This window comes from Gavialis gangeticus, unplaced genomic scaffold (genome assembly GCF_001723915.1).
Source record: "Gavialis gangeticus isolate Ggan-Ray unplaced genomic scaffold, GavGan_comp1, whole genome shotgun sequence".
NCBI lineage: Eukaryota > Metazoa > Chordata > Crocodylia > Gavialidae > Gavialis > Gavialis gangeticus.
Window position 1 is genome coordinate 120,648,863 of NW_017729024.1, and position 25,633 is coordinate 120,674,495.

Consider the following 25,633-nt stretch of genomic DNA (forward strand, 5'->3'; position numbering starts at 1 on the left):
TTTGGGCCCTCCACTACAGAAAGGATGTGGACAAATTGGAGAGAACCCAGTAGAGGGCAACAAAAATGGTCCGGGGACTGGGGCACATGACTTACAAGGAGAAGCTGAAGGAACGGGGCTTATTTTGTCTGGAGAAGAGAAGACCGGGGGGGATTTAATAGCCTTCATCTACATGAAGGGGGGTTACAAAGAGTGTGGAGCCAGACTATTCTCAGTGGTGGCCATGAACACTGCGTGACGCTGGAGGCTGGATGGCTGTGGCAAGCTCTGGCAGGCGGTGGCAGTGCTGGTGGCGGGAGTGTGGCGGTGATAAGCATGGAGCTTCCATAGGTATCCACAGTGCTGTTGGTGGTTGGGGTGGGGTGGCAAGCGGCGACTGCCCGCAGGCACTGCCAGCAGTGTCGGCAGCGTCTTTTCGTAGGGGGCATACCACCACGCTCGGGGTGCACGTGCACCCTCTATACGTCACCAATGGTGGTGGCAGATGACAGAACAAGGAGCAACGGTCTCAAGTTAGAGCAAGGGAAATTTAGGTTAGATACTAGGAAGAATTTTCTCACTAGGAGGGTAGTAAAAGACTGGAACAGGCTATCTAGAGAGGTGGTGGAATCTCCATCCTTGGAGGTTTTCAAGACCCCACTAGACAAAACTTTGGCTGAGAGGATCTAGTTGGGGCTGGTGCTGCTTGGAGCAGGGGGTTGGATTAGATGACCTCCTGAGGTCCCTTCCAACCCTAATTTTCTATGATTCTGTGAAACCAACCAGTTTGTGTAAAAAGCTCAACTAGCCAGTGACCACTTTCTAGAAGAAAGGTGTGCTTCATATACACTGGATACTATTTATTTTTCTCAGCAGAAAATATCTGGAAGTTACTACAGGTAGCTGTGCAGTCTATTTTTATCTTCATGACTTTTGCCTGCTGTGGGACTGATAAATATTAGGCTAGAATAAGAGAAATACAATACTGAAGCTGATTAATTTCTGCCTCTAGTGGAAATGCACTAATAAGCCATTGAAGTGGACTTAAGTTGGCAGACAGTTTCACTTTGCAATAATTCTTCGAGTTAAAAAAATGCAGCAATTTGCTTCATATTTTAAGTTCAGTTTTGTTCACTGGCAATTCATGTGGAAAAAACTTAAATATGTAGTGTTGCCATTTCTTCCTTGAATATTAACTTCCAATGCCCATAATGCTTAAAGAAAAATAAAATCCCATAAATATTAGCACACTTATTGCAGGAACGTTCTGGTGAGTTTCCTTACTGAAACAGTCTGCCTCTGTGGTATTCAAATGGGCTTCAGAAATGAACTATTTGGCACATTATCAAGTTACAGTAGGCATTTGGAGTACCATGTCATTTTTTAAACTGTGAAAGGCAAAAGTACTAAAAGAACTTTCCATGCAGTGTGTGGTGGAATGGAAAAGAGATGTGAGATACCGCACTATGCCTGAGAAAAGCGCATTTCCTCCACTTCACTGTCCTGGTTCTAACATCCATCTTATGAGCATGCTGATTCCCAAGAGGAATTTCAATACCTCCACAATATTACACAGTTAAAAAAAATTACATATTTTACAGCTTGCCATCTTATCAACCTGCCCACAAATACCAACTGTTGTGAATCTGAATAGTGGGGAAAAATCAGAAGTCTGTGTATCAAATCAAAGACACTCAAGTTTGTCATTAATATTTTCTTAATTATTCTTTAGCTTCCTAAGAGACTTCACACATGCTGATGTCCTTCAGTGTTCCTGTGTCTTCTGAAAGACACAGGCTTTAGAACTGCGATGTCTGGGTAAATGATATGGTGTCAGATTTATCTACAGCAAAACCTCCATTGATATAGGATTTCTTAGTCTCTGTGTCATCATTATCAAGTATTGTTGTTTCCAAGGCAAAAGGATTGACTATGTTGACTTCAGAAGTAACATCCATCTGCTCCAGCTCTCTTTTGGAGAGCTTCTCCACAATCCCTGCACCAAAGGCATCTCCAAGGACATTCACCATTGTTCTGAATCGGTCTCTATGGAATAAAAATACAGTCAGGCAGGTTAACATTTCTGGGATAGGCCTTGCTAGAAACTTGCTTCCTGTTTAAATTTTAAAAATCATGTTTATTGGGTTTAAAATTAAATCACTACAGTAGACACTGAACTAATTGGAGTTACTGTTGACTTTTATTGGGGTAGTAATGAACAGCAGACTTTTTTTCATTGTCTTTTCTCTAGGCAATGTTGTTTGAAGGAGTATGCGATAATAACATTATAAAGGGCCTATTTAGAAAGTTTAGATCACACTGCAGTTCTGTTGTTACAGAAGTCACAAGGTGGCACTATGACACACAGCCTTACACATTCTTGTCATACAGAAAGCAGGCCAGGGTGGCACCTTAGGGCATTTTTACACGTGCTCTGGGAATAGTGGTGGAGGCGCTTTAATTAGAGCAGCTCTGTTCTAATTAAAGTGCCCGAAGCGTCTCGTGTATCTGTGTCCCTGTGTTTCAAAATGGTAGTGGGGGTGCTTTATTTAAAACTCATCAAATGAGCTTTGAAGTGCCTCCATCACCATTTTGAAGCATGGGGACGCTGATGCATTAAATGTGGAGGCTGGCTGGAGCGTTAATTAGCATGCTCCAGGAAACTCGATTAATTGACTCAGCTGTAATGTGCTGTAATTGCCTTGTGTCAGAGCAGCCTTTCAGCACATGTAGGTACCTTAGACCAATTCTTTAACTCTAAGGTGTCACCCTGCCCTGCCTTACGTCCGACTTCAGAGAAACATGACTAACTGTATCTCCAAATACTTTTCATGTGAGCACTGCTCTGACTTTGTAGATATGTTGTATTGCTGGTGGTTTTGTTAGGAGGTTTCTTTTTGGAGGGACCTGTAGTGAACAGGAGGAGAGTTGGCTCATTCAGTTCTTGGGGAGAGCTGCTCTCTGGGAAATGGGCACTGGTAATTTTGCTGAGATTCTTGATGGAGGGAAATGTATGTGCTGTTTAACTACTTCTATTTAAGGCCCAGTGTGTACTTTGTAGGTAAAATTACACTGGGGGCATGTACACAAGATGCTTCCTGTGCAGTACAGCAAATTACTGCATAGTAAACATCACTGTCTACATATACAGGCCTTTACTGCACAGTAATTTGCTCTCCTTAGCAGTTAATTTGCTACCTGCAAATGCAAGTATCAAATTAACTGCCGAGTAATTACTGCACAGTAAGGCATGTGTAGATGACTGACAGGGATCTGCCCCACCCCCGCAGCTCTTTCCAAGCTCCCTGCCCCCAGTTGGGGAGCTGGGGCTAGGAGCTCCCTACTGCCAGGGCAGGGGGGCATTGTCCCCTGCCACCAGAGCCTGCCCTGGCAGCAGGCAGCTCCTGGGGGCAGGGAGCAATCTCCCAACCCCTGCCACGAGACAGAGCTGTCTGTAATTACAGTGTACTGGAGCAAACTCTTTCTGGTCCCATGCTCCCTGCCAGCCTCAGGACTAGCACTTTGGGAGAGCCTAGAGCTCCCCCCTGGCTGCTGCAGGGGGACAGAAGAGGGTGGTGAGCAAATCTGCTCCCAAATGTGCATACATGTACACTCCTGCCCAGCAACATTTGCACATGCAGATGCGCCCACTAAGAAATACTTAGTCTCTGTGCCACTGAGTGTTTTTATTCAAACTGGAAGCTGACTTGCTGGTTCCCAAATCATCTACCTCTTGGCAGAGGTATGCCAAAAGTTTGTCATTTAGCAGTGCTTGAACCATAGGACTGGGGCAGGGAATGGAACAGGAACCGGGAAAATGTAAAGTTGTCATTCCATTGTACCATTTTCCACTCCAGAACCCTGGGGAATTTCAGGTCTTCTTTCTGTAACAACCTACAGGTTTTAGTGGGGGATGATTTAGAGGGTGACATCAGGAAGCTCCACATGCTTGGAGAATTTTGCAATAGATCAGGGCACACTGTACCGTGTGGCTACAAGTAGCAGCACTAAGCACACAGCACTTCAAATAAAGATCTAAGACAGCAGTGTTTTTGGTTGGAGTGCTAAAAACATCCCAACCTTGACTCACACCTTGACTTAGCATGCCAGAGGCAGAAGATGGGGGAACTGCAAGGGGCCTGATCCTTGTTGCTGGTGGTGGATGCATGTGTGCGTCTAGTCCGATGGCAGGGGAGGGGTCGGGGTTGTGCTGCCCCTGGCCTGTTCCCTGCCATGTGCCCAGAGGCACACACAAACCTGATGCTGCCATGGAGTTGGTGCTGGGGCTCCGGACCCTGGTGCAGCTGTTTGTAGCCTGCCTGTTACCTGATGCAGCTGCCCGTAGCGTGGCCAGCTGTGGCAGGCAGCTGGGAGGCTGCAAACAGCTGCACTGGGCTCTGGAGCCCCAGCTGGGCTCTGCAGTAGTGGCAGCTGCATGTGCGCCTTGGGGTACATGGCCAGGAAGGGGCCTGGGGCGGTGCAAACCCAGCCCCACCCTGCCATCTGCCCAGAGGTGTGCATGCCAACAACAAGGATCAGGCCCCTTGTGGCTTTCCCGCCTTCTACCTGTTTTTGCCACAGCTGCCTGGAGCCCAGGCTGGCTGTGGTATGCCAAGCAAAATGGCCTTGTGTGCCATGTTCTGGCACGTGTGCTGGGGGTTGCAGCCCCCAGATCTAAGTTCTTTTAGTCCAAATGGAGTCCATTTATTATTGTATAGAGGTCTGTACAGGAAACATGTTCCACATCGGCTTAGCATAGTGGGGGCTTGGATTTAAGGAATGTTACTGCCAACACTGGAAGCATTGAGAGTTTCAGAGTGGCAAGTGGTTCTGGTTGAAATTAATTTCATAAATGAATGTTCATGATGACTTCATTTTTTCTGAGTGTCCTTACAAAAAAAAATCCTTGCTCAAATATTTACAAATACAGAGACTACACACACTGTAAGTGAACCAGCATGCTTTATATATGAATACTTTTCTACATTGCTTATCCATCTTGCATGCTAGAAAGCTTCTGTGTATAACATGCTTGATTTGGATGAAACACATGGTATGGGGCATAAAAAAGAGTAAATTTGAGGCACCCATGGGATAATTTTAGAAGTGAGGAAATTATGGAAAACACCTTTTTGGTACTGTTTGACGAATGTAGATTTCTCCATTCTACAAAAGAATAAAACAAAAAACAACCCCCAAATTGTAAGACTTGACAAACCGGACTAAGAAAGCTTTAGGGTTCTAAATTAACTACAGGATTGTTAATGAGCCACTACGTCAGGGTGTAAAATGATACATTTTAGGCAATAAGTATGTGAAGTAAAAGTATTAATAAACTACATGGCTTCCTAGTTTATGTTCCATCTGCTGAGGTGCTAAATGCTCTGACAATGATTCCTGCTGTATAAAATTAACCTTTCATTTGCTTTACACATCAAAAATCCTTTGTTTGAAAAGTATGTATAGGTCAGAATTTTAAATGAGACTGCCTGAATACTCAGGTTTTTTTAGGGGGGTGATTTAAGGTGGGAATAGATTGCTTCTATATATTAATTATAACCATAGCCATGGATCACACAGAAAATTAACGGATCCTTGGATCCATTTAATGGACTATTGGTTTCCTGGAGCATGTTAGTATTGTAAGCTACTGTTTACAGAACTAAGTTACAAAGTATAAAAAACCCCTGTAAAATAAGGCTCTGAAATATATTGGCCTGTGCCAGTAAGCCACCCTTTCAAAAACAAAAGGGGTAAAGAATGTCGGCTCAGAGGTAAATGGGCGTCTGACAGAGTGGAATGCCAGAAATGTTAATTGTTGGCAGCTCAGTCTTGGCTCAGTGTGAGCAGTTACAGCTTTGCAGTGTATGCAAGTCACCTTGTCCTGTCTGGTGCTACTTTCCCTTGTGTGGGTTGTTAGGACTTGAGGGCACATCCCATAGTTCTTTGTGCTTTGGTAAGCTGATCCACTTTATGGTTCTTTCCCAGTGAACTGTGGCACAACTGGTCTTTCCTTCTGGGTACCGAAGTTGAACTGTGGGAAGGCACTGGTGGACTTGCAATTGAATAGTTTAGCCTGCGTCCTCACCACAAAATGGGTAAGTTACCAAGCTAAGTGACTGTGACAACTGAATCTTATTTAAACCGCCAAGAGTGTCAGATAGCCCCAGTATTAGACCACTACTAGACTTGGGTCAGAAGGCTTTGTGCTTGGACAGAGATGAGGGATGGTTGGAGGAAATACTTGAATAAAGGCCTGAGTAAATGCTGCAACATAAACAGATCCCTACAGGTAGAGAGAGCTGTGCTGGAAGCAGGGAGGAAGAGGTACAGCACTCAGCCAGTGGTGACTGAAGGCATTATGCTTGCAGGTACAATGCCTCTGAGAAACACTGAGGACAGTACTGAAAAGCAACCCTTACTTTAGCTTTAGGAAATAAATCAGCACTGAGGTCAATGCATCTGCCTGGTTTCTACCAACTGACGATCTGGCCTGTAACGTGCTCCCTCGGCAAATCCCTCCTACAGAGATGATGTGAGAAGTATAACTGAAGCAAATGTAATGGGGGTCTGACAGACCTGCTTCCATCTTGGTATCTGGTGAAGACGTTTTAGCTGCATCCAGACGTGCATGGACATTTGGTTCCTTGGGGACAACTAGTGGTGGTGCACCTTGTGCTGTAGCTAGTAGTCCCTGGGGAATGCCTGTATCATAAGCATGCTGGCACATGGCAAGCTGCCCTGGGTGGGGCAGGGGAGGCTGGGGCCAGCACTGGGCTGGCCCCAGAAGCCTTACCTGGGGTCCTGGGGACTTCCTGGGGCTGCAGCAGTGGCAAAAACCAGCAGAACGTGGCTCTGGCTGGCCAGGCTCTGGCTTTGGGTAGCACATGCTGCCACTGCATACACAGCTCCACTTTTTTTCTCCGTGGGTTTTTTTTACCCCTGGATATCCAGGGGCCTTGCAGCACAGAGAACAACATTATGTGTGGTATGTGGTGCCATCTCCGATGCCAATACCGCATGGCCGTGCTCATTTAGACGCGGCCTTTGAGTGCAAATGTGTTGGAAAGCAAATTAATTAAGTTATGGTTAATTGCAATTTATTCCTAACACACAAATTGCATCAAAATTTAAATAACAGAACATGTGTTTTGGTTCTAAGAAGTTATTTTTGTTTACAGTTGATTATTGTTAGCAGATGCTGGAGAACTATCGAGGAAGTCATTTGAACAGCATCTTGTTATGTGTGTATCACATATCACAAGGTCCTGTGGCTTCTAAGGAAAGTATAACTTCCCTTAGAAGCAAGGAATGGTAAAAAAAGGAAACAAGGAGGAGAGCCATCCTGCCTGGCCAGTGAGACTTTCTAACTGTTGCTGAGTTCTCTTGTTCAAGTGGGATAAACCTCACCTGACTACCCATAGCTAACTTATTTGAGAACTAAGATAAGATTACTCCTTATTAACATCTAAGTAAAGGTATGACAGAAGATGTAGGTTTGTGTTGTCAGTCTGTGTTCACTCCAGGAGTTACCAAATTCTCTACGACCTTCCTGGGAATGATAATAGGAAGCTGGCTACGTGTTCACTCCACTCAGAAACACCCCTTATGTCTGCTCAGTGCTGCTGGCTGGTTAGTTACTTCTCTTACTGGGGAAGCAGAACAGTTCTAGCTGCCTTCTGTATATGAAGGTTTCTCAAGGTCTACTCCTCAGTATACCCATGCTGGGATGGCCATAATTTAGCTGTATCAGAGCACAGTAGTGTGAAATCACTCTAACATTGATGACATTTAAAAAAAAGCAATCTATTTAAGATGAGTGAATCAAAAAAATTGTGTCTGGCCAAGATCCTGCTGAAGCTGGTGTAGAAGCAGTTATCTCTTCCCTGTTGTGCAGTTGCTACTGTTTCTCACTGTCATTACATCTTTGCTGATAAAAGTATTTTATGTTATAGATCCAGTTCTGTCACTATTTTTTGTACTAAATATAATCATAGCTCATGACTGATTGTTGGTGGAAAACCAAACTGCAGTGCATGTAAATGTCAGACTGCAAATTCCAAAGTTCAAAGGAGGAAAGAATGTGCACAAGAAATGTTTAATGCTATAAAACAGCAACTTTAGCATATGCAAAATATTATCAATGTACAGCATGTGCATTAAAGTTAACTGGCCATAAATAGCATCCTGCTCATTAAAAGCACAGTCTGAAGTTTTGCAGTTGCTCAGAATCCTTAGGAAAAAGCCTGTCTTTTCTTCTGCATGATGCCATCTCTCATGTAGACTCAATTCCTTCCAAGCAATATCAAATTGTTACTATTACTTAGATGATTACAGGGTCCAGCACAGCATAATATAGATTCACAGATGTTAGGGTCGGAAGGGACCTCAATAGATCATCGAGTCCGACCCCCTGCATAGACAGGAAAGAGTGCTGGGTTCAGATGACCCCAGCCACATGCCTATCTAACCTCCTCTTGAAGACCCCCAGGGTAGGGGAGAGCGCCACCTCCCTTGAGAGCCCATTCCAGATTTTGGCCACTCTAACTGTGAAGAAGTTCCTCCTAATGTCCAGTCTTAATCTGCTGTCCGCTAGTTTATGGCCATTATTTCTTGTAACCCCCAGGGGTGTCTTGGTGAGTGGAGCCTCACCAATTCTCTTCTGCGCCCCCATGATGAATTTATAGGGAACCACAAGGTCGCCTCTCAACCTTCTCTTGCGGAAGCTGAAGAGGTCCAGGTGCCCTAGTCTCTCCTCGTAGGGCTTGGCCTGCAAGCCCTTAACCATACGAGTGGCCCTTCTCTGGACCCTCTCCAGGTTACCCACATCCCTCTTAAAGTGTGGCGCCCAAAACTGGACGCAGTATTCCAACTGTGGTCTGACCAGCGCCCGATAGAGGGGAAGTATCACCTCCTTGGTTCTGTTTGTCGTGCATCTGCTGATGCATGTTAAAGTGCAGTTAGCTTTTCTGATGACTTCATCACACTGATGACTCATGTTCATCTTGGAGTCCACTAGGACTCCAAGATCCCTTTCCATTTCTGTGCTGCTGAGCAAGTCATTTCCTAGGCAGTCGGTGTGCTGGAGATTTTTCCTCCCTATGTGCAGCACTTTGCATTTCTCCTTGTTAAATCGCATTCTATTGTTTTCTGCCCATTTGTCCAACCTGTCCAGGTCTGCCTGTAGTTGTTCCCTGCCCTCCAGTGTGTCCACTTCTCCCCACAGTTTTGTATCATCTGCAAACTTGGACAGAGTACACTTCACTCCCTCGTCCAAGTCACTGATGAAGACATTGAAGAGTATCGGTCCAAGGACCGAACCCTGCGGGACGATACGACCCACTCACCTCTGCTCTCTGGGTATGACCCTGTAGCCAATTTGTCACCCACCAGACTCTGTAATCATTCAAGTCACAGCTTCTTAATTTGTTCATCAGTATGGGGTGGGATACCGTATTGAAGGCCTTCCTGAAGTCTAAGTCAGCGATATCTACCCCTACTCCTGTGTCCGGGTGTTTTGTAACTTGGCCATAAAAAGAGACTAGATTAGTCAGGCATGATCTACTGGCTATGAACCCGTGCTGGTTTCCTCTCAGCATAATTTTTCCTGCTAGGCTCTCACATAGATGAGCCTTAATAATATTTTCAAAGACTTTACCAAGGATGGAGGTGAGACTGACTGGCCTATACTTGCCTAGATCCTCCTTCCTCCCCTTCTTGAAAATAGGGACCACATTGCCCTTTTCCAGTCCTCTGGGACCTGGCCCGTGCACCACAAGTGCTCAAATATTCTTGTGGCTGTGCAGTGACATCAGCCAGTGCCTTCAGTACCCTCGGATGGAGCTCATCTGGGCCGGCCAACTTAAATGCATCCAGTCCTTCCAAGTGGCTCTGTACTATCTCAGGCTCAATGCTTGGTGGTCTGGCACCCAGCTGTTGTCTGTCTACGATCTCATTGTAAGACTTTGTTTTGCCCCTTGTTCAGGAACAATGAGGCAAAGAACTCATTGAGGAGTTCAGTCTTGTCCCCCGTCTGTCACCAATTGCTTTTGCCCATTCAGTAGTGGTCCTATTCCACCCTGGGCCTTCCTTTTACTCCCTATATATCTGAAAAACAATTTTTTGTTATTCTTAACTTGGGATGCCATCCTCAGCTCCATGGTATCTTTGGCTTTTCTAACTGCCTCCCTACAACTGCGAGCTGAGGAAGTATACTCCTCTTTAGTAATCTCTCCCTATTTCCACTGCTTATATGCCCTCCTTTTTGCTCTTAGGCTGCTCTGGATTTCTCTGGCCAGCCAAGGAAGCCTCTTGGCCCCTTTTCCGCTGCATCGGGATTGTCTCCCTCTGTGCCCGAAGGATCGCTTCCTTAAGGCACAGCCACCTTTCCTGGGCTCCCATCTCACCAAATCTCTTACTCTGCAGTGCATCATTGACTAAACGCCTGAGTTCGCTGAAGTCAGACTTCCCAAAGTCTAGCACTTCCACCCTACTAGTTACCTTTCCCACTCTACGCCTTATGGCGAATTCTATTATTTGGTGGTCACTGTCCCCCAGGTGACCACTGACCTGTAGGTCCCCTACCATGTCATCCCCTGCTGCCAGTACCAGGTCCAGTAAGGCATTCCCCCTAGTGGGACCATGTACCTCCTGCATCAGGTGGAGGTCCTGCACACAGGATAGGAACCTGAGTGAACGGTGGGAATTTACTGTCTGCGTCTCCCAGCAGACGTCAGGGTAGTTTAGGTCCCCCATGACTACCGCCTCCCTAGTCTTTATGGTCTCCGAGAGCTGCCTCAGGAGTTCCAAATCTACTTCTTCCCCTTGGTGTGGGGGTCTGTAGCAGACCCCTACCACTGAATCCCTTTCCCCTTGACCTCCATGTATCCTAACCCACAATCCTTCTACTTTCTCCTCCTCCAATTCCATTTTGTTAAGGGTCAATGTATAATGCTCCTTGACATGGAGCACAACCCCTCCCCCTCTCCTCCCCACTCTATCTTTTCTGTGCGCTTATAGACCTCAATGTGTACCGCCCAGTCATGGGTAGAGTCCCACCAGGTTTCTGTTAACCCCACTAAGTCGCAAGTGTTTTCTACAAGCAGGAGTGCTAGTTCATCTTGCTTCTTCCCCATGCTCCTAGCATTAGTGTATAGGCACTCAAGCCCTGTGACTGGCACCTTTGTTGCCCCCTGGTTCTGATGCCCAATGGGCCCCTTATATATAAATTAGTTTTTGAAATTGGGTGCCATTCAATTTGCAAAAGCTCTGAAAGACTCTTGAGTCTAATGGGGAGTGCCTCAAGTCCAAAAAGGTTGAGAACTACTGCTCTAAAATAACTACTGTGACACCAGCAATCTTTCATTGACCCACCAAAAAGGGACATTAAAATCTGCCTTATGAAATTCATGATTTGTAGTGGTATAAAAGTTTTGTGGTCATGATAGCTGCATTAATAATATGGGCAGCACAGTCATAATCATCTGCAGAGTGTTTCCTAAAGAGTGTCTTTAGGGCTGTAAAATCTTTCAGGAGCACTACACCAGTAAAACCATTTTGACCTCTTTTAATCATCTTTTTTCATGTAATTTAGGACAGGCTATGAATTGTCAGAGTACAAGGAACCATCTATCATAGAAATGATTGATAAGAAGCCTAAGGGAGACTAAGCAGTGTATTTAGCTGATATAACCCATTGCATCCTCATATTATTTCTGTGGCTCATCACTGTGACCTGATGAATTGTCATTTAGTGATAGCTGCAGGTGGAAAAGGAGAGAAAGACTTTACTAACCTAAAGAACTGGGTCACAGCTTCTAAGTAAACCATCAACACTGCTGACAAAGATGATGAAAGAGCCAAATGGCTGCTAGTGTTAGAGACCCATGACTCTGAAGTGCATCATGTGCTATTTTTGTGTAATGGGGTTCCCTTGAAGCTGATTCACAAACCACTTTTATGAATCAGTCACAGCCTCACTGATTCTGCTAGAAATCTTCCCCCTCTTCCTCATACATGGAGGATAGTATTTTTCTTCTAATACAAAAATGGAGAAAATCCAAGTGACCTAGCAGTTGTACCCATATTTCTGTTTCCCCAGGTTTTGTTCTGTCATTAAGTAGATCAAACCTGTCCCATGACAGATCTCACACATTCCTGTCAGCATTTTTGAGAGAGCCTAAATGCTGAAATGGCACTCTTGGTCCCATATGAGGTGTTAGGAACAGGCTGCTATCTCTGAAGTGACCTATGCAATTCTCAGCAAGAGCTTCGTTAAATTCCAGTCTTAATATATTGTGGCCTTCAAACTTTTACAGTTGTCCTTACGGAGAAGATCAGTCATAGAAAGGAGCAGTTGTGTTACTAAGAGCTAGTTAAATGACGAAACGGAAACTGGCCAGCATACTGCATAACTATGGATATGTCTACACTGTAACAGACCCCTGAGCAGAATCCTGGCCGGGACTGCTTAAAAAGGGCCCTGAGAAAGATGGGGGAGCTAGAGAACCGTTGAGGCCTAAACTGCAAGGGGCTAGGTATTTTCTTTGGATTTCCTTTGTTGAATGCAGTAGGCAGAGTGGCCTGAATGTTTTGTGTTGAAGACCTGTTGTTTGAACCCTGGAAGAGGTGTGGCTGTGACTCAAGGGTGTAACAAGCTCTTTCTATGCCTGGGGTAGAGGCAGTGGGGAATTATGTCAACCAGTGGAAATTAGGGGTTGGATGTGGGAGAGGAGCAGGGAGTCTTACCTGCCTGGCTCTTCTCACGCTGGCAGTAACTGCTGAAGCAATATGAGCTTGGGCTGCTGCTGCTGGTAGACAGGCAGCACTCTGGGCTTTCTGGGGGCCACTCTTAGTACCCTGTTTTCTTCCCCAGGCAGAGGGGGTCATTCTACCTCCCTTCCTCAGATGCACAGCCCCATGCCCTGTAGTGCCTGTCTGGCTCCTATGGCTGTGCAGCACAGGGCTGCTCCTGCCTCAGTAGACTCCTGGGGAAAGGGGTCATACTGGCACATCCTCTAAGTCAGCATTTGAGGCTGGTGCCCCACTCATGTCTCCCTCCCTCCCCCTTTCCTCCATCCCCTAGCTATGTTACTGCTTTGACTTTTAATAATGCAGATTGCAGAAGGCATGACCAGCTCACAAGCGCTGGAGATTGTGGGCAGGAGATGCAATAGCTACTAGAGGCGTAGACCTGGAAACATAGATTGGTTGCCTGGAACAGCAGCCTCAGTGCTTCCTGGCTCAGCAGTAAGATTTTCAAGATCAGCAGCAATTCTGCTTGTACTTCTGGACTGAGAAGAACAAGGCAGGTACAGGGTTTTGTCTACAAGAGATGATGGAGTCCTCAATAAAATGGGGCCTGCAGATGACCGAGAAGCATTTTACGAAAACTCCGGGAGGCTAGCTGAGGTGTATAATTGGCCACATGCTAATTATAGATAGGGCTGGCTCCCTAGCTCACTGCTAATTAAGAGGCATTTACCAAGCATTAGGTGTGTGTGGGGCCAATGACTATATAGTCTTCTGTTTGCCGTTTGAGACTGGCTAGGCTTAAGTGAAGAGGCCTACTGCTGACTGCAGAAAGTCTTTGGCCCTGAATCTTGTCACAGGACAGTAGCCCAGTGACTCTGGGATGCCTACTACTCTCAGTGGTTAAAACAGAGGTCTGATCTCTGAGGAAATACTTGAAATAGTATCCTTGAAGCAGCTTTGCTGGATCCTACTATAAGAACCCTGGGAACAGGTATGCCACTATTGGGTGGCTGCCTTAAAGAAGGCAATATAAAAATTACATGAAAATTAACAGGGACTGTGAAACACTAGGGAACTCGAGACCCCAGTGTTGGACTGGGATAAGCATGGGGCCAGGTTGGACTGTTTCCTCCTTCTGGAGGTTGGGAAGTAGGGACAGAGGCCCCCACCCCAAGAGAGGAGATGCTGACAGAGGAGCACCTAATTCGTTTCACTGTGGGGTGGGTAGGCAATGTGATTTTCCTTCTGCTGTGCCTCAGATAGGAGGAAAATGTGTAGATCTACATGGATATGTGTACAGTATGTAGTGTGTAGTAGCAGAGGGAATCCCAGTTCTGGGGTTGGTAGATTCAAGGTCTGGACAGACTCTTGTAAGAGAACAGCTTATTGAACAGCTTATCTGAACTTCTACAAGAAGGCCAGACAGTGTATGTGGGCTGCATACATGTGGATGGTCAGCCTTACTCAGTGACTAGGGTCATTCTGACTGTTAGGGGAAAGACAGGAGAGTTAGAAGCTACAGTCTTTTAGTGTCACCCCCTGGTGGTCTTGGGCTGGGACTGGGGCCCTTTCTGCCTCCTCCTGAAGCATGCTGGGAGAAGGGTGTAGGATGACCTACAGGACCCTCTGAGAGGAAAGGCTGGAGAAAATCTTCCCTTTTTGGAACCCTGAATTATTTGGGGATGGGTTGGAGTTACACTGAAGTCATTATCATGTCATGAGGAAGATGCAAAGGGCTCGAGGAAAATTTGGCACAAAGGTCAGGAAAAGGCACTAGGGTCCAAAGTGACATGGAACCACCTAATGGCTGGAGGACCTCTCTTTACCCATAATAACAGATCTGGAGTCTCAAAATATTTTGTCCAGAGTTCAAAGAGGACCCTGTGTTTAGTCCACTGTATAAGCAAGTGGGGTAATAATAGATTGGGTACAGAATTCCCAGTTCCTCCATTTGAAGCTAGAGGGAGATCTTCTCATGAGGGTCACCACGGACCAGGTGAAAGGAGCTTGTCAGACTTAGCTCTTTGTTCCTAAGGGGTAGTGGAATCTGATTTAAAATTGGCCCATGATATACCACGATCAAGGCACCTGAGGAGACAGAAAACTCAGGAGTGGGTACTAGCCTGATTCTTTTGGTTGGGATCTAAAGGGTCATCAAAGACTATTGAACCTCCTGCTCTAAGTGCCAGCCAGCGAGTCCAAAGCCTCTTAGTCCCCCTCCTACTCGCATAGACTTCTATCGCGAAGATTTTGGTGAATAAGGGCCCGTTGTAGAACTTCAGAGTTTGTGGATCTCCTTTTTACCTGAATCTGGATACAAAGGCATCCTCTCTGACCTGCCAATCTTTAGAAGTCTTTGGAATCCTCCAGGAGGGAGGATGCAGGAGTGACCAGGAGTCATCAGGTAAGAGGGAAAAAAAGCCACAGCTTCCCTCGTCTGTTCTTTATTTTCCACTTCTGATTCAGTGGGTGCATCTACACACACACACACACACACACACACTTTACTGCAGTTGACTAATTAGCTCAATAGTAAAGTGTCACTGTCTACATGTGTGCACATATTAGGGTGCAGTAAATTAATTCTACTGTAGGATAGTACTGTCCAGGACAAGTACTATCCTATGGCTGAGCAATTTATTTTATATTCATTAATCCCAAATGTTTTAATAAAAAAACCCCTAAAATCCATGTTTTTCTGTGATTAAAACAAAACACCACTAATATATATATAATGAATCCCCATTTGAGGCCAGCTCCTCAAAATATATATATATACACAATTTTTTTTTAAATCATGGAAAAATTTGGATTTTGTGTTTATTTTTTTAATCAGAAAATTTGAGATTTATTTTTATAGTGAAAACTAGGATCCCTGATGATAAGCAGGCCTCAGATGGGGATTCGTAGGACTAGCCACAGTCAGATTTCTTGTTCTAGTCTGCAGTGTTCACTGCTCCCAGAAAACAAGGCGGCACAGGCCATGATTACACAGGTAGCATTCATAAACTTTCCACATCTAGACAGCATCTTAGTGAGAGTGTTCCACTGCTCTCCATTTATTAACCCACTTTGTGGATGTTCATGCAGAACTTCATAGTTTCTAGGGTCAGAAGGGACCTGAGCAGATCATCTAGTCCGACCCCCCCACCTTGGCAGGAAAGAGTACTGGGGTCAAACGACCCCAGCAAGGTGTACATCTACAACTTCAGAAGAGCATAGGGCCATGTTAGGGAAGTTGACATTTAACAGGACTCTGGAGACATTCTATCTGACTGTGTTGTCCATCCTGTTTGTAAATCTGACAACCATCAGATGAGAAACTCTGACACACAGGAAGAGCAAGCGTCTGCACAAAATGAGGTGGCTCAGATCAAAGTTTTTTCTACTGAACATTTCTGTTTTGTTTTTTGAGACTGTAATTCTCAGAAGATTTCACCTGCGTGTCTTAAAACCTTTTATACAGGTAGGCAACGCTACTCGTCTCGCATCAGAAATAGAAAACCTGGAGTACAGACAGAATGATCTGCTCCACCTGACACTGTAGGTCCACACCAAACTGAGGGGTTTCTTGCCTGCGCTGCAGTCCCTTATCTCCCACCTCTTGGAGTTTCCCTGGTGCCATGGTTGTTTATTCTCTACTTCCTTGTTCTGCTTGGCACCTGAAGCAATAAGGGGAGCCCAAAACATATCTAAGTAAGCGAAGCTAAATCTTTTGAGGCACTTTTGCTGGAGTAAGTCGGCTCTTAAAGATGATGTCCCAGACACCCAGAGATCGCAGCATCAGCCCTGAAAGAACTGCTTAACAGGACTGGGAAGGTGTGGAGGAGCTGGAAGGGGTAATCAGGAAAAATGGCATGTTTGTTGTGGCATATACTGGATGATCTGTTGGGTGAGGTTCCTGTGTGGCTCTTGTAAATTGAGGAACTGGTAAGGAGTGCAGCTGTGATGGCAGAGCCCTTGTGATCGTGCTTTGAGTATCTACCCAGAGCTGTCTCTGGTTAAAACTTACTGAACCCATCTCAGCGATTTTCTTTTAAACTATTTGTTTTCTAGTGCTCTGCTAAAATGTTCTATTTGTGGCTTGCATTTCTTTACTGCAAGCAAGCTGCCTAACAACCCTAAGGTGGAATAATTTATGGGGTGAGTTTAAACCTCTCTGAGGTACTATTTTTCTAGTACTTTAACACTTGTGTTTTAAAAATGACTTGGTCAGTGCTGATAGGTCACTATCACCCGTGAATCTAAGGCTACTCACTCTCTTCCTGGATAGTGACTGTCTATACACATGCTCTGGCGCATTCTAAGTAGCATGCTGTAGCACCGCTGCAGCATCATGTGTATTAAGCCCCTCTGTATTTCAAAATGGCCATGGGGGCATTTTTTTTTTTTTAACTAAAGCTCAATCAACAAGTTTTAGTTAGTGTCCAGAAGCCATTTTTAAATGCACGGGGTCTTAATACATATGATGCTGCAGCATTTTAATTGGAGCGCCTCTCTGGGAACTGCTCTAATTAAAAAGATCCCCCACCCCTGAGCATGTGTATAGGCAGCTAATGTGATTCCTCTGGCTTCATCCCTCAAGGCTCAGTTGGTATTTCTTTCAATAATAAACTGAACCAGTCTGGTGCTATGGTCATCCATGCCTGCCTCTGACAGTCCTCCCAAGCCACTGCATCAATTTCTTATCCTATCTCCTGGTTACAGACATTCATTCACCATTTAGAAAATAGGTTATTACAGTACATTACTTAAATGCTCGAGTTACTAAACTTACAGAAGCCAGTCGACTGCTATGATCAAGGTAACATCTTCAGCTGGCAGCCCGACTGCACTCAGTACAATCACCATGGTGACGAGTCCAGCTTGGGGGACACCTGCTGCTCCGATGCTGGCTGCTGTCGCCGTGACACTGAATCCAAAAAACGTAAGTGGAAAGGCAGTTAGGAAATCTGTTGTCCTCCTGAGGCAGAATCCCAGCTTGCCTAGTAAGCAAGCTTGCACAGGACTCTGGGGCAGGCTATTAGAGCAGCTTATGCTATTGAGGAGCTGAACATGTCTCCTTCCTGGGCAGACAAACAAGGCTAGCAGTCCAAGCAACTGATATGCATCTGTTGTATGAGGGAGCAGGTACATATCCCTTTACTATGCTTTAGAGTCATTTAAATCAGGGGTTGGCAACCTATGGTTTGTGGGCTAGATCTGGACTGCAGAGCTATTGGATCCAAACTGTGGAGCTGAGACTTTGGCAGCATTTGGTGGCAGAGGCTTTGCTGGTATGGCACTGCATTATGCTACAGCTGGATAAGCAGGCAGTGGAGAGCTGTGCTGCAGCTGGGTGTGGGGTATAAGTGGTGGCAGCAACAGTTAGGTCCTGGCACCAGCCCACTTAAGATGTGAGTTGGGCCATTTTGGCCCACTGCTGGAAAATATTGCTGATCACTACTCTACACTAGCACAGAGGGAAGACTTAGGAGGAATGAGAACATGACCAATGGGACTGAAAAGTATATGCTGGACAAAATGAGGAATTTGGGCTGTGCTGCAAGCTTCTACTGCTGCTGAACTTAGTAGTCACAATCCCAGATACAACACGGCCACATGCCGTTCCATGCCTTGGCCCCTCATCCCCTACCTTAAGTCCCTATATAGGTCCCATTAAAGCTGTTTGTTAAAGCTTTGCACAAGAGAGGAGAGTTTGCCCCTTGCCACACACGGCTGACAACTGTGAAATTAGCAGGATTCCCCAAGACTGCCTGCAGCAAATCCACAACTCATTAACAAAAAAGAGACAAAACTTGAGCTCTGATGATCACCTAATAGTAACTATTTGGCCAACGTCCAATTCCAAGTCATTGAGCTGTGCAATAAACACTGCGGCCACTGCTTCATAAAGTGCTGTTCCATCCATGTTGATTGTTGCTCCAACTGGTAAAACAAATCTGGTAATCCTTTTGTCGACATGGTTCTTGTCTTCTGCACAGCGGAAGGTGACAGGCAAAGTTGCTGAACTGGGTGGTAGATAAACAAATATGCATACAAGTAGAATACCTGTTCTTTTTATCAGTCTAGTCTACTTTTATTTTGAGTGTCTAAGTGTAGGGTTGGAAACTGTTCTAAAATGATCAGGAGTGTTGTGCACAGGTTATAGAAACAGAGTTTGGCCCTTACAGTGAAATGGTCTTTCCTATCTCTTTTGATTTTTGGAAAAAACGACTGAAAGTTTTAATTATCCTAAAAACCTACAATAAACCCTTCACGGTTGGTATAGTCATAGAAACAGTGAAATCACTTAGCTTCAGAGGGTCTGTAAGCAATGAGCTAACTGACAAAACTCATCATATTTGGAGGCAGGAAGCTCAGGCCATGGAATTTGCTGCTGCTGGGGGAAACTTTCACCCCCGTTTTAAATGGGTTTTTTTTTTGCTGATGAAACCCATGTCCAGAGGGTAAAGAAAAAGGCTGAATTTGGCAGAAAAAATAGGTGTAGCTCTCCCTTCGATCAGCAAACTCTATTGCTGCTCAGTGAAACTGATTTTATGATTTCAAGAATGTCTTGTGCTCTATGGCACCCATCGTCTGCACTGACAAAGCATGTCATAGAGGCAGGGAAGACAGTAGGAATGTAGCAGAGCAAGAAGTATACCCTGGATGAAGTGGTTCCCTCACCCCTCCACTCCCCCTGTCCTGGCACCCCTCTCCTTGGCACACCTCTCCCTGGCACTCCTTTCCTGTCCCTTGGGCAGGGGGCTGTACCCAATGATCTTGTGAGGTCCCTTCCAGCCCTAATGTTTATGAAATCCTTAAGCAGTGCCCAGAGGATGTGTCCTGCTTGTCCGCCCCATGTTACACTACTAGGAGAAACACTTGTATCAGCAGCACTGTTGTAAATCCTCAACAGTCAGCATTATACAGATGATACTTATAAATGTAATACTTCCCTTGGACTTGCACCCAATGGATTTAATATTTCAGGATGTGGAATATAAACAGCAGTAAAATCATTGCAACGGATATTAATGCCAGAGGAAAACAATATTTATTCTGATTACCTGGAAGAGATCATGAGGGCTGTCAGAAGTGCCTGAGCCATCCCAATGGCAAATCGAAAAGGGTTTTTCCTTACTGTTATTAAGTAGATCAGTGGCAGAATTACAACAGAATGGATTGCAAGTCTGAAAAAGGAAACAGACTCTTAAGTCATTAGATTTATTTTGTCTTCTGATCCAATGAGTTGTTGTTAACTAATGTCCAGTTCTGTCCTCAAATACATGTGTACAACAAGCATTTACTTCAGTGACAATTGTATTCCAAGGGAACATATGATCAGTATATGTTAGGGAAGCCTTCTTCTCAAAGGCTTTTTTGTCACTATCTGTTTTCAAATAAGAACATAAAATGAGATGAGCTAATTAATATTAGAAGCAAAGTCAAACTGAATAAGTCAAGAAAAAATACATGAATAATATTTTTAGGGAGTAGCAGAATTAGGAATACATTTTAAGATCCAAAATATTCTAAGCCACACCCCAAAAAGTAAATAAACATTAAAAAAGTATGAACCTTTATTTTATCACCTTTGGTACTCTCATCTGATTGGGGATACAAAGAGATGTGGCCCATTATTGGAACCGATGGAATTTAGAGGCTTTCATAATAGGTTTGATTGCATCCACCTCTGAACTGCATTGCTCTGTTGTGGGAAATCATTTACATTAATTCAAATGTAATGACCCAAATTCTTCTCTGTTACATTATTAACCAAACTAATCACATTAAAGTCAGCTAAGTTATTCTTGTTTAAACTGATGTGAATGAGAAAAATGTTGTTGTACAATATTGGACATTGTTAGATGTTGGGTTGTCGTTCAGTGCTGTCGCTTAGCGTACGTTGTTTGCATTGGTAAGATTCTAAAAGCCAAATTCTCCTCCCAGTAAGTGAACAGCTCCTGCTGAAATTAATTAGCAGTGTGGGCATGTCCCTAAAGGAAGAATTTGGCCTTAAGCATTAATTACTGTCCTTGCTAGCATACGTGCATTCATGTGAGCACAGGGATCGTAAATATGTGTGCTGCAGCTGCTTTGCGGGCACTCAGGCCAGAGACACATTGCTTATTGTAAATATATTTGAAGTGAAATGTTCATGGGAGGACTGTGAAACATGCCCTGGATTCAAAAGTCACAGGATATTGCAGAAGCAGCAGCTCCTCACAAATAAGAATCACTGAAGCCTGGCAGGGGTTTGGGTGATATGCAGCTCCAAAATGTGGCATGTGCAACCTTGGAACTTTTGTTCTGCCCTCACAGGATGTTCCTGGGAACACGAGTGTGTTTGTAATAGTGTTTTATAATCCCAGAGCAGTAGATAAAGATATCGGTGAAGTCTGGAACCATGCGTTCTGCCAAAAATCAGGCATTTAACATAGCAGGATGCAAAATAGCCTAGTCTTCTGTCCCCTGAGACGGAAATCTTTTTTAAACCCGTGACATCTAAGTTTTTACTCTGTTATGTGATAGCTTGCTTTAGTTAGCAGAATGGAAGTGTCAGGAAATTCTGAGGGCTAAAAACATGGGTGGCAGGAAATCTTAGTCTGTAATATGGGCAGGGACTTGAATTATAATCAGGACAAAATTGATAACAGTTCAAATAAAAGCAGACCCTGATGCAGTATAAATTTGAAAAATAAAACTAACATAGCTTTGCCTATTTACAAAAGCTGATGAACCAGGCAGTTATCTGGTTTGAAATCAGGGTCTTTGCAATCACATGCAGAGAGATATTAGACCCTGGAAAATTCTCCCAAGCAAATAAAGGAAAAATGGAGAGAGCGTGATGGTCTGGTGTCGGGTCTTTTAACAAAAAGCAGCTGAAGGTAAAATTTCAGAAATGTGTACATGACTTACAAGACTAGTGAGTCTCAAGTAACTATTAGTTGGAGTGTTTTGTCTCCCTTTACCGTTGTGGAAATACATTTATCTATATGTATAATGCATTAGCTGGTGATGGGAATAGTATAGGCTCTACAATTCCTTTCAGTAGTTGACAGGCAAAAGAATGAGGCATTCTCATTGCTTGGGTCTGAACACTACTGGAAAATGCAGGAAGTGGGGAGGGTACTCTGCAAACACTGGATTAAGCCCAAAGAGATCAATAGGGTAGAAAACATCAGTCATAGAAAATTCAGAGGAATGAAAAGTTCCTGAAAAAGAGCCAGCAAGTGACAAAGTCAGAAAAGAAGGTAGGAACGGGAGAGTTTAATAATAAATCCGGCTGGGTCAGGGGAAAATGCTGTAATGAAGATGGCAAGAGTGTGTGATACCAACACAGGGCAAGGGAAGGATACATGGCTGCCAATGGGCACGAGAAGCAAGAAGAAGCAAGAAGACACCATCACTTATATGTACTTTATCATAATATTCTCTCCCAGCTCTTCAGCCATGCAGAGGATGTGCTGCCCTTTACCTTTCTCCATGGTAGCTAGAGCATGGCTCTCTGTACAACTTCCTGTGAGCTGCTACAGGGACAAGAAGGTGCTGCTGTTCCCTAGCAGCTGTCGGCAGAAATGCACAGAGCATGTTGGAGTCCTGGGGAGTAAACACCTATTCAGTGAGAGGCTGAAGAGCTGGGAGCTCTTAATTTAGCTTCCTTTCTCTTTTCTTTTCCTTGTGTTCATATAACACACTATCACTCATCTTCATTACAGCATTTTCCCCTGATCCAGATGGGTTTATTATTAAATTCTCACATTCCTCCCTTCTTTCTTGCTTTTCTTTCTATCATTTGGTCTTCAAAGTAGTACCTTGGGACCTTTTATGCTCTTTGGGTATGTTGCTATTCTCTAAATAGGAGGATGGAGGTTGCAAAGAGATTTCACTCCACAGTGTAAAGACTCCAGGGTGAGGACTGTACTTTATGTGTACAGCAGCCAGACAGATGGGGTCCTGACACATTACAAATAAATAACTATTACTATGTAAATAATTATAATATTTACTGCCAGAGATGAAACTGAAATCAAAGGGCAGCGGTAATGTTCATCTCATGAACTCTTCCTGAGCTGACTGCTGTTACCAACATAAAAATATGGCACTTAAACACTGTGTCTTTCTTTATGTGATTACCTACATTCTGCACATGGTTTGTTTTATAATTAAGATTAGGAGGATTAGATTTTAATTGACTTAAGTATTGGTGGTCGCCAACTGTGAAGCTGTAAGAGAGATGTGTTCAAACAACTGAAATGGAAATTATGCAGATTTTGAAAGATTACATATTAGAGTAGTACAAAAGTGGATCTGTAATAAAGCTTTAACTGTCACAGTCATTACATTTTAAACAACGATCATTAATGTGAATGTTTTTGTATTATTGCCTTCTAGTCCAAACATATTAATATACACAATCTTGAAAAATACTTTGAAATAATGACCATTATACATTTTAAATATTCAGAAAAAATATAAAGATAACATTTCCCTGCCCAGTTTGGGAAGGTCTGTGTTAAAAACCAACAGTAACCCCTTCCCCCGTTCATTTGTCAGGAAACTTATGTATGCTGTTCTTGAAAAGCAGCTTACATGTAAAAAAAAATGGGGGAAGACGCTCTCAAGTGCTTTGGATCTGGCTTTTAAACAAACCATGTATAAATCCTCAGCATGCTCAAGGAATTTTAAGAGCAGAGGCTTAAGGCAGTGAACCCAGACAGTCTCAGTGTTATGCTTCACTGCACTGAAAGCAGAAAATTAAATGCACTTAATTTAATGGTGCTGTACATATGTATGTATCTTTCTAAAAGGTTTCTTTGTGGGATATTTTTCACAGCTGTATATTATTTATTACAAGGTATAATTGTTTACAGCAATTAAACTGTACTTGCTAGAGCCCTGGACCTGCAAAAGGGTTAGGGTAGGCCCAAGAGTCTACCCACACGGATCCTTTTGCAGAGTCACAGGGCCTAGAACAGACTTCTCTATTCTTTTTAAGAACTGCCCCAGATTAAAGCCTTTGTGACTTTGTCAGCTTCTCTTGTCTTGAAGAGCCAGTGACCCAAATCATAGCCCCAAATCCATTGGCAAAGAATGCAAATCACCTGCTTGGTGTGGATGTGGGGCTAAGCTGCTGCTTGTGTATCACTTACTACTCGTCCTGTGGATAAACTACTAGAGAATTCATCTAGTATAGAGGTGCAGATCCCCGTGACCTCTCACAGGTTGTCAAAGATCTTCCAGAATTGGTGAGAGTGCTACAACCTTTTCCATGGGCTGGTAAACTCCAATCACCACAGGAGCTTGGTGGGGGTGGCTCTCCATAGCACAACCCTTCTCTCCCAGGACTCCAATCTTTGCTGTATTTAGTGGAGGTAAATACTGTCTTTTGTCACATACAACAGCTCTTTTCCCCAAAAACAAGCTGCTGGAAATTGGAGTGTTCATTATATGAAAGAAATATAGTAAGAGCAGGTCTGGCCTCTCACCAGATGAAACACAAAATCTACAGCACTTCAGAGGAAGCAAACAATGAGCAGGCTTGGTTTCCAGTTGCTGCAACTCAGTTACTTACTACAAGGAAAGATCTCTTTTTTTTTTCTTGATTTTTGCCTTTCAAAAGCAAGGTGTGTATTATATTCTGGGGCATGTTGTATGTGAAAAATATGGTATTATCTGCTGAGCATCCAGCTAAAACAGGGGTGAAGTACTGAGTAACATAAATCCATTTTTTTTGTTTAAGCTGCAAGGGGAATGACTTTTTGCAGCAAAAAGTACTTTTCTAATACAAACTACCCTAAAATGAAAATTATAGATGGGATCTCTCAAAGATCATTTTCTAGCATTTTATATCTAGGCATAGAAAAGGCTGGTTTGTAGTAGATAATTAAAATGTAATTGCATTACATCTGATCCTAAATGTAGTTGATGTATTGCCTAAAAGTTACATTTTACCTTCAAGGAATGACATACCCGCTTAGTACTGTAGCCATATAAAGACCCAGTTTGCGAAAGATTTCCCAGTCCTCAACTTCTATGATCTTCCCAGCAATCAAAAAGAGAATGCCAAATGGCATATACCTAGAAGGCAAAAAACAATTCAGTTATAAAACCAATCCTCTTGTAGTGCTGAAATGTTGCACAAATTTTGCTAAGGAATAATTTCTTGCAAAACAATTATTTTTTTCTATAATTTGGAAAAACTATTTTCATCACTTTAGAAAAATAATTTGGGATAATAATTCTTAACAGAATAGTCAATTCATGAAAGGCTATGTTAGAAGTTATTTGAATAATCTTTCAGGTTTTTGTAATCTTAAATGTTGGAATAAAATTAGCAGAAATGTAGAACAACTATATTAACAGAGCTTGGAGAGGTGAGAGAGGGTGCGCACACACTGTTCCAATCTTGCTAATGCTTCTGCATGTGCATAACTTTGTTTGCATATGTAAGTATTTGCAAAAGTGGGATTCGTCCTTGTCCCACAGGGAGATGTGGATGGGAGAGCAGAACTTTAAGCTTTGCTGGGATCACTTTAGGTATTTTCAAATAGCAGGATGATGCACTAATTTTTGCATTGTAGAACAAAGTATAGAACTTGGTATAGTATACAAAGCTGGATGCAGGGTAGGGCCCAGAGAGTCCTAATGAACATTGTCCTGGCAAGAGGTGGCCAGTGGTGTCCCGCAGGGGTCGGTGCTTGGTCCAGTACTTTTCAGCATCTTTATCAATGATTTGGATGTGAGGGTGAATAGCTCACTGGCTAAATTCATGGATGACACCAAATTATGGGGAAGTGTGGTCACACTTGAAGATAGGTTACAGATGCAGGCGGATCTAAACAGGTTGGCAAGTTGAGTGAGTCAGAACCAGATGAAGTTCAACACTGAGAAAAGTAAAGTGCTCCACTTGGCT

At 43.8% G+C, this 25,633-nt stretch overlaps 1 protein-coding gene across 1 annotated transcript in view; it reads right to left on the reverse strand.

The window, feature by feature from the left end:
- Positions 1-784: 784 nt before the first annotated feature.
- Positions 785-25,633, reverse strand: part of SLC1A1 (solute carrier family 1 member 1) — an 84,606-nt gene continuing 59,757 nt past the window's right edge. The window contains exons 8-12 of the mRNA XM_019518238.1: positions 24,691-24,798; positions 19,785-19,907; positions 18,549-18,743; positions 17,510-17,644; positions 785-2,025 (exon numbers count right to left, since the gene is read on the reverse strand). Of these exons, the coding sequence (XP_019373783.1) occupies positions 1,779-2,025; positions 17,510-17,644; positions 18,549-18,743; positions 19,785-19,907; positions 24,691-24,798 (808 nt within the window). The 3' untranslated portion in view covers positions 785-1,778. The remainder of the gene's footprint in view (positions 2,026-17,509; positions 17,645-18,548; positions 18,744-19,784; positions 19,908-24,690; positions 24,799-25,633) is intronic.